Source organism: Cornus florida, unplaced genomic scaffold (genome assembly GCF_030987335.1).
Source record: "Cornus florida cultivar Cherokee Brave unplaced genomic scaffold, ASM3098733v1 CherokeeBrave_3.0.0_Hap2_Chr10, whole genome shotgun sequence".
Classification (NCBI taxonomy): Eukaryota; Viridiplantae; Streptophyta; class Magnoliopsida; order Cornales; family Cornaceae; genus Cornus; species Cornus florida.
Genome location: NW_026775580.1, coordinates 79,087,627 through 79,097,259, shown reverse-complemented (window position 1 = coordinate 79,097,259; position 9,633 = coordinate 79,087,627). Strand labels below are relative to the sequence as shown.

The 9,633-nt window shown below is 37.8% G+C and overlaps 1 protein-coding gene across 1 annotated transcript; it reads left to right on the top strand.

The window, feature by feature from the left end:
* Window positions 1-3,098: 3,098 nt before the first annotated feature.
* Window positions 3,099-9,401, top strand: LOC132278676 (uncharacterized). Its single transcript, XM_059780520.1, has 6 exons — window positions 3,099-3,714; window positions 5,573-5,626; window positions 5,963-6,043; window positions 6,300-6,369; window positions 6,484-6,572; window positions 8,941-9,401. Exons 1-6 carry the CDS (start codon window positions 3,553-3,555, stop codon window positions 9,073-9,075), a joined length of 591 nt encoding a protein of 196 aa, XP_059636503.1. The 5' UTR covers window positions 3,099-3,552; the 3' UTR covers window positions 9,076-9,401.
* Window positions 9,402-9,633: the final 232 nt, after the last annotated feature.

Genomic DNA, 9,633 nt, shown 5'->3' with positions numbered 1-9,633 from the left:
CACCCAAAATGCACGGACGGTGAGGACGGGCTGGTTCAGGCAAGGTTGTGCCGGCGATGGGCTGTGGGGAGGACTCAACCGTGATGGTCTGGTTCGCGACGAGATGGCAACGGCGGTGGACTCGGTCGTGGATGATAGCGAAGGCGGCTTGCGGCTGTGGAGAAGGCGACGACCGTGGAGGAATCGGCCGTAAAGAAGAAGATCGGTTTTGATGGAGGCGGCTGCGAGCTTGGTTTTGATGGCAGTCGACTCGGATGGTGGGGAGATGGGGACGACAGACAGTTGGGCCGTAGGCGACGGCCTGGTTCGGCTCAGAACGGCGATGGGCTTGTGAACCCCGACGTGGAGATGGGCTGGCTGTGACGGCGATGGGTTGGTTGCGGCTTCGGTTGTGAGCTTGCGGATGATGGTAGCGAGCTCTCTCAAACCTTGTACTTTCTCTCTCTCTAACCTCTCTATGCTCCAAACAAACAACGGCAAGAATGGAATGCGCCGGAAAATATGGAGTTCTCTCTACCCATCCACCATCATCACCACACGCACCACCCTGTTATCTTTTTTGCAATTTTTTTTTTCACCCAAACCCTAGCTCCATCTATCTTCAAATTGACTCAATAATCTACATGACACTAACTGAAATATTGGGGCTTTGTTTCTAATCATCAAATAGACCATATGTGACTCAAGGAGGGTAATAGATTACGGTTGTGGATGGCTCGGATGTGGGTGACAGTGGGACGGTGAGGATCTCGGCTGTGGGCTGTGCCGGCTTTGATGCTCGGTGGGGAAGAAAGGCTCACAGGAATGGGAAGATGGAAAATTTGGAAGAAGGGATTTTTTGATTGAGGGTAATTTGGTCATTTTACATGATCAAAGGGTAAACATGTACTTTCATCATGTTTGGGGTATCATTGTTCAAGTTTGCAAACTTGAGGGGTGTTTTTGTCTAAAAAACGACTAAGTTGTATATAACTGTCAATAGGGCAAACCTCAGGGGGTGTCGTTGTAATTAACCCTAATTTTTACTATATATTTATTTTAATGATATCAAATGAATTTTCAAATCATTTTAAAATTTTGTCTTTTTCCTATGGTGTCCTATTAGGAGAATTCTTTTGGAAAGAAATGGTCCCCCGCCAATCATTATTGGATGGGTAAGGACAAAAAATTAAAAAAACGTTTACACATTTTGGACATAATTACTTCCGTGTCTAATTATAATTGGCACAGATCATGTAATTAACTTTCATATTTTGAGGAGTAGGTATTGAATATCCTGGGCGCCATGTCATTAGTGTACTCATCCAATGACAATATGTTATTTTTTAAAAAATTAGCCCACTTACTTATAAAATTACTGATAAGGAGATAATATATTATGTTTCATTGGGTGGGTTGGTTCGCCGTATCGGCAGATACATGACTCTTTTTAAAGTCCGATACGTGATTCATATCGATCAGTACTTTGTTTGAGTCTGTTACACTGCGACCGCAACCGATATCGCGATCGTAACCGATACTGCGAACCATTAACACTTGTGACATGGCTCGCTAGACGCACCCAATATCTACATCTATTTTGAGATAGCAAAAAATGGAAAGGTGGACCCTTAAAATGGGATGGAGGGAGTAATAGTTAAAACTCTCTTTTTTCAAAAAAAAAATTTAATTTAAAAAATATTTAGAAATAGGAAAAATCCCTTAATGTTTTAGAATAGTATATAAATATAGATATAAATACACATAGATGGATATTGATTTAGAAATAGGTATAAAATACCTCATACTTGATGATTCCTATCTACAATGTAGAGCAAAATAATTACTTGTGACATGTTGCTTGTGTCTTCTTGTATTCAAGTTTCACTCAGGTTTTTTCAAGATTTTGGAGTTATAAAAAGGATGTGACAAGATATGAGGCAAGGATGTTATTGGTAACAAGCTTAAAGATTATTCCACAATTTGAAGTTTGAAGTTTTAGGCATTTTCATGACTGAGTTGTATTGTTGGGAGATGCAATTTGTTGGCATGTGTCATGTATGCAACAATATTGGGTATTCATGTACTTATTTTGAAATGTCATGGTATTTTCTCCTAATTTGTATAAGAAATATTCCTACAATTTTACTTTATTTTATTTTTATTTATTATTATTTTTGTGTGTGTGTGTGTGTGTGTGTGTGTGTTAAGTATTTAGTGTCTCTGTGGACATGATATAGTGTCAATGGAATACTGTGACTTCATTGCTCAGATCCTTGGTTCAACAACCACATCTATATTTTGTTTATATTTTTTATTAATACAGTCAAGTAAAGCACATTTACAATTGTTGCATAGAATTTTAGTTAAGTGACTACTCTGGTTGAAATATGGTTTGGGTCCATTTGAATCTTGATATTCAAATATTTCAGTACATGTATAATTAAAACCAAACAGGAGAACCAAAAAAAAAAAAAAAATATCAAATTTATTAGTAACTAAACAAACCAATGCCTTAAAATTATCAAAATTAGTACAGAAAATACTGTTGCATACATATCAGCAAAATGCATTTCATAACACTACCACTGAGTCATTTGACCATTACAATTTACAAATAACGAACAAATTAAAATCAACATTACACAATAAATTTTTAACATTTTACAATTCAAGGAGAATTGCCTAAAATCTTCAAACCTCTAACATTTATATGTAATTGATGATGTATCACAATTCAATAATTCATTCAGATAACTTTAAGTGACTTACATGGCACAATTCAAAGGTTTATTTAAAATATCAAGCATAACTCTTTAGAATCAATATTGCTCAGAGTGGTTGATTGAGTTGCTTATCGGGTTTGGAGTCCGTATTCGGACCTTGTACCTCCTGACAACTAACCACTAACCCCGATTATCTTTGTTCAAGAAGAGGTTGGACTTGGACTATACCATCTTACTACATGTACTTGCAACGAAAATTTGGATGTTCAGCTTGGGCCTTGGGCAATCTTTCGAATTGCAACACCTGAGTTGGGCTCGATCTTCATCCGACCCAGCCCACCCCCATGAAGTCTCCAGAACAAGCGGACCGAAGGTTCGGGAAGAGCCTCCAATAACAGTATAGAATTATACTGGTCAAAAGCCATCGGAACTCTCTCTCTCCTCGCTTTCTCTCTCTCTCTAACCTTCCTAAATCAAAGCAAATCTCGGACACAGCCATTGTTTCTTCGACCCTGAAATCGGAGGCATTCGAATTTTTGCTTCTCTTTTTAACACTCCCTCTCTCACACGATCCGATAGTTAAAACTGGGTCTCTCTCTCTTTCTGAAGATTCCAATTTCCAAATCCCTTCCGGAAAGCGATTTTTGTTTTCTTCAAATTGGGTTGTTTCCAATTCCACTCGATTTGATCTATTTGTTTCCAATTCCACTCGATTGTGTTCTGATTTAATTGTTTTGTAGCTGGAGGGGTTTCTGGGGTTTCATTGTTTCCGAGGGAGGGAGGGTTTTCTTTGACCTTCCATAAGGAATTTTTGGGATTTTTGTTGGTTGGTGTTTGTGTGCAGAGAATGGAAGAGCCGGTGTCGGAGAAACAGCAATCAGCGTCGTACACGTACTGGGTGAGGGAAGTCAGGGAAGATGCAGCCCCTCTCCCTCTTCCCCGCAAGCTCACCTCTCAGGATATATCCAACCAGTCTCAACCTTCCAACCTCGGTTCGGTTTGGAATCGGGTATACACCTATATATATGTGTGTGTGGTATATTAGTTCTGATTCTATCTACCATCATGTTGATATATATGCGCGTGCCTTGTGTTTGATGATAGTTTCCTATTTATGATTTGCTACTGATGTGCTTGACTTTAGAATCTATGTGACTGATAGAATGCTTTAGTATCACCTTACAAGTTTGTGTTTTTCTGGCTTAAATTGAACAATGTGTTGTATTATTCAGTCTTGTATTGGTTATGTGTTGTTTGGCTAGCTCAATACTTTCTTTCCCAATTTGCCCTTACTTTGGCGTTTGCGTATAGTTAAATGTGACTACATAAATAACCTTATTAGTGCTTGGAATTCAATTGAAGCATTTAATTGTTTAAGTTCATTTTGTTGAATAAAAGCATTTGATGTAAATAGGAGATTTTGCCGATAGTATATTTCACTATGTTTCTTACATGGCATTTCTTAAGTTCCTTGAGTGACCAAAACTTAAGATTTTTGACAACATTTTTGAAATAGAGTTGGGAATACAAGCAATGTATTTAATACTTGTGTTGGGGCTCACCTTTGTTCCTCTCTCTCTCTCTCTTTGGAAGTTCATTTGAAGTTTAACATGCATGCCATATAGTTGGTTTGTTCATCTGAAATATGAGTGGGTAGAACCATGCCTTCTGGTTCTTATTTTATTCCCAAAATTTCTATTATTATGAGTTAGATTGATGTTCGCTTGTTCAGTTAAAAAATTGAGTAGGAAGAACCAGTGTTATCAAAAGGCCCAAGGCGCTAAAGTTGGAACCTTGGCGTAAGGCGAGGTGCGCACCTAAGTGAAGTGAGGCGCACAATTGAATTTTTTTCCTTTCTATTAAAGCATATTCATATTCCATATTAAGGTGCAAATGTTGTCAAAGGCGCACCTAGGCACACAACAGGTGCAAGTGTTGCGTCCGAATGAGCTTGGAGCCTAGGCGTGCCTTTAATAAAACTGGGAAGAATGGCTTATTTGGCTGGCTTTTGTTCTGGTTCCTATCACAGGATTAAATTTGAATTCCATCTGAGCTTAAATTGGTCGTGGCTTATATTGGATTAATCATGAGAGCACCCATGCATGCTGTTATTTCAATATATAATTTTTGTTGGTAACATTCTCTTCAGAAACACATAAACAGATATGCTTGTTTAATAATACACATATTCAGACTTCAGAGACACATATGCATTAGTCATGCCCCTCGGATAGATTTGAGGAGGTTTCTGATCTTGATGCTCTTTGCACTTTGTAGTGTAACCCGGGTTTGGTCTGGATGTCATCATTTGTTCAAGAGCACTCCTGTGCCTTGATGCTAAAGTGCTCAATGGTTGGTCTTCTATGGTAGTCTGAGTGCTTGAGAAATGGTTTAGATTTACATGGACATATTAATCATTGGAGAATTGAACAAGTGCTGTCTTTAAAACACTGTAAAAACAATATTGAATTGATTGATTACCTTGAATGGTCATCGGTATCAAAGTTCCTTTATAGCTGCAGCTATATCTACCATTCTCTAAACAGTTATTATAACTGAATTTTCAAATTGTTGTTTGATTTTGGTTTTCGAGTAATCAGAATGTTATTGTTTAGAGCAGGCCTGTAGTGTGGACCTCCGTGCTTTGCACAATCTTCTTTCTATTGGCTCAATTCTACTGTAAGAAATTGTGTAGTTGAAGTGCATGGATCATTTCTGCTCTTTATTTGACATGCCTGGAGATTTCATCTTGTCTAAAGTGTCGAGGATCGTGATTGAATTGACATGTTACCTGTTTAGTGTACTATCTATATAAGTTTCCTATGGTTGCTTACTTTTTACTACATTTTTATCCTTATTTTATACAGGCTGGGACGTGGGAAGAGAAGAACCTTAATAAATGGGCTACTGATAGGATTAAGGTTTGTAATTCCTCGAATTTCAAGTGTGGGATAATTTGCCGGACTATGTTGAATGGGCATGTGTTTTTTTAGTTTTTATTATGTACCAACTGATTAATTGGTTTCTTGGGATCCAACATAAATTTTCTTTTATTTCGACGTTTGTATCTTTATTAATGAAGTGGATGACATTCTGCTCAAATTTTCACATTCAAACGGTTTCTTGTATGATAGCCATGCTCCTGGGCTACAGCAGCTTCTTAATGCTGTCTCCAAAATGTAAAGCGTGGTTCATTGTCTATGTATTCCTTTATTTTGCACTCGCTTTTTCCTTCTAAGTTTGGATCTTAACTGCAGGAGTTGCTTCTGTCTGTGGGGTCCGTGGAGTTCTCTGGTGGCAGAGCAGAAATAGCAGAAGTGTCAAAATGCGTTGGCGACGTGAGTCCTTGTAACAGTGTTTTTTGTGCCAAGGCTTAGGACATCATGCTTTATGCGTACTTAGAAAAAGAGAAAATGAAAAGAACCAGAAATCGACCCCCTCCATTAAGTTTATGCACTTTTAACATTTTGGTGCTTTATTCTCCATTATGATCATGGTTCATCTTCCCACCGGAACTGGTGTAATGATATGAATTGGTTTTTATTTTTAATTCACTTTTATTTCGTATTGATAATACTTGCAAGTGATTCACAGGCATTTTTGGTGACTGTACGAAACAAGAAACGTGTTGGATACAATTATGAGTTGACGTTGAGAGTGAAAGGTCAGTTGGTTGCACCAAAGCTTGTTCCTCCACACGCACTTTCCTTCAGCTTGCTTTCTTATTTCAACATCTGTTCCATATGTATTTATTGAATACTTGTAATACGGAAAGCAGGGGAATGGATTGTTGAAGAGGAGAAAAAGAATGTAAAGGGACAAATAGATATCGCTGAGTTCTCATTTGGTGAGCTGGACGAATTGCAGGTAAAAATTTTCTCCATATGTAATCCTTTAGAAGAAACTGTGAAAATAAAGAACAGAAATGCAAACTGAATCTTGCTTTGATGATTTTTTTCGTTTATATTTCTAGATTCCAATATCTGCTGTTTTGCATGAGTGGGGAGACATCTGGTGGACTTCTTCCTTTGTTTTTAGGCCAACACCATCTCCACGTAACAATGACTTAAAAATAATGGATTAGCTTGGACACTGTGTTGTTCACTTATATAATATCTAGGGGCAAAAGAAAGGCTGGGTGGGGCGTGGCTGAGCTCACCTTGATGTGGATCAAAGCTTTGAGCCTGACCTACAACTGATATTAGCTTACACCAACCTTTGTGCTTGAACAAAAACCACTGAAGTTTGGGAATTGAAATTGGCACACATGGTGAATTGACCATTAGAGCCTTCTTCTTCTTCTTCTTCTTCTTCTACTATATTTGAATCCTTACAGAATCTGGCTGGGCCAGGGGCAGACTGAGCTCTGTTGAATCAAGATGATGTGTCTTTATTCTGCATTTACGCTGAATCCAGAGGGTTTTTTGGCTAGCTGTAATGGGTCGGGTGATTGCCAATGACCCAAAATCTTAAGCTATTGGGTAGTGTTGCCTACCCGCCCATATATACCAATTCTCTTTCCCATCTAGATCCGATGTGGGATAAGTCTTTAACATTCTCCCCAACCCGAACTTGCAACACCCTCGTTGCGATCGGGCCACACTGCCTACCCGGCTGCAGACCCACAAACCTCCCGGGAGGGCGCTTGGTGTGACACGGGCCAAGGACTAAGTCTGGCTCTGTACCAACAGTAATGGTTTGGGCGCTTGCCAATGACCCAAAAACTTAAGCTATCGGGTGGTGTTGCATACCCATTTTCTTTCCCATCCGGATCCAATGTGGGACCTCAACACTAGCCTAGTTTAATATGTAGCCCTACATGCTATGTGAGAGGAGCTGCTCATTATATAGGTGAAAACAGGAAATTCTGTTATTCCTGAAGCCTTCTAAAATGCATTAACCTATGAACTTTAGGTGAATCAAATTGAAGGGGGCCTGGCCTATAGTAGGTAGAGGCACCCTGGCCTGTTTTGGAGCCTAGGTTCACCTTTGACACCTATGACCCGGCCAGGGTGCCTCTACATACTATAGGCCAGGCGCCCTTCAATTTGATTCACCTAAAGTTCATAGGTTCACGCATTTTGGCAAGCTTCAGGCTCAAAAAAGTGCGTTTTTTTTTAATTAAAAAAAAAAAAAAAAAAAATTCATTCATTATAGTGTTTGTATGTCAAAAATTCCATTTATAATATTTTTTTTTTTATTTCAATGTACATTGGTTTAATTTAACGCAGTATACAAAGTTAATAGATATATCTATATTGGTTTTGCTAATCCGTTGAATTGAAATGCTGAAAATTTTCCTATATTTTCATCTAGACTGCTTAGTAAATTTATTTAATATTTATTTTTATTCTATACGTGCCTTGTTTTGATCACGTTTGCGCATTTAGTTGCGCGCCCGCCTCAGCTTGGTTAGTGTGCCTTGAGCCAACAATAAATGTTGGTAGATAATACTATTATTATTATTATTATTTTTATTTTTTTTAATTAATGCTTTTATTGTTAGGTCATTATAATGGAATGCATACAGTATGATCTGTCATAAACTAATTGATTCTTATAGAAGAAAATTGAATAATACGATATACATGGCAATGGCATTTTGGTCCAGATAATTCTTGACCAGTTTAAAACATACTATGATTTGCTTATCTCAATCACCTTTAAACTACTGTTAAATTATTAATTTAATTAAAAAATATTATTATTTATTTCTTTTTTGCCTTGGAGAGACTAGATATGAGATATGTTGTTAGAAAATACATATTTTATAAACTTCCGAAAAAAAAAAAATACATATTTTATTTTTTCTAATGTATGAAGTAAAAATTTTCTGGCTAATCATAAATTCATAAGTAAAGAAACTTAATGCTCAATATTTCTATAAATGTAATATTAGTTTCCTCCTTGATAATAATTATTATTGTGGTGTTCACTTTTCTTTTCCTCTCCTCTATCATCTGTGCATATATGCAGGGGGTTATTTTTTGGGTACAATTTGTAGTAGTTTGGTTACATGTGTGAGAATGCAAAATTTTTAAAGACTACCATTCTCAATTGGTGGGGTCTAATATTGGGTATTGGGTAATGACTTTTTTAGGGGTATTTCCCCCCCTTTGGATGCCAGAATACCCCTGGATGCAAAGATGCAATCTGTGCATTGCATGTATGGCTAATGAATCTTTATATAAGTAATAATGTCAGTTATGAACTTGATTATTTGTCGCTTTTGCAGATTGAAGTGAGTCTTAGTGAAGAAAAGGATCTTGGGCACCAAGATAAGCTGAGAATCCGCAAGGATTTTAAGGTGTTTTTGCAGCCTGTCCGTGAAAAGTTGGTCCAATTCGAACAGGAGCTCAAGGAGAGGTAGAAGTGGGGTAGTTATGCCTTTAGACCTTCATTGCAGCTGTCGTTTTTAAAAGGAGTAACTGGACTCTACCTGCAGCTTATCTTTTCTGATTAGCGGGTTTTGTTGTTGACAATGTAACTTAAACATATTGTTGTGGAGGCAAAGCCTCCACGTGTCTTATTAAAACGTGGTATTTGCAATATGATATGGGACATTTAGAGTTTGGCGACCTACTATGTTGGTTTGCATTGTACGTCTGTTATAACTTCATCAATTGATATTTCTGGACCGATGTCTCTGAATCTCGGATGTTCCATTTAATGATCAGCCTTATTCCTTTGGTGTTTTTTTTTTTGTTTCTTGTGCAATCTCAACTTGAGATTATTGTCGTCCTGGACATGGTTCATGCATGGGTATTCCTCCCTATGCGCAAATTTGAATTTGTGAAAGGTGAATTCACACAGCAATTGTGTACAATGAATGGTCCCTGCTCTTACTGTACCAATGGCTCTTAAGGACGAGCTGATGGAGCAAAGTAGAGGATACCACAATATCCCTGATCAGGTGAAACCCATGCAT

Bases quoted from the DNA above. Each gene is read 5' to 3' on its own strand.
- LOC132278676 (XM_059780520.1), top strand. From the start codon at position 3,553: ATGGAAGAGCCGGTGTCGGAGAAACAGCAATCAGCGTCGTACACGTAC. The intron at 6,370-6,483 runs GTCAGTTGGTTG...TACGGAAAGCAG, and splicing joins GTTGACGTTGAGAGTGAAAG to GGGAATGGATTGTTGAAGAG. The intron at 6,573-8,940 runs GTAAAAATTTTC...TCGCTTTTGCAG, and splicing joins GTGAGCTGGACGAATTGCAG to ATTGAAGTGAGTCTTAGTGA.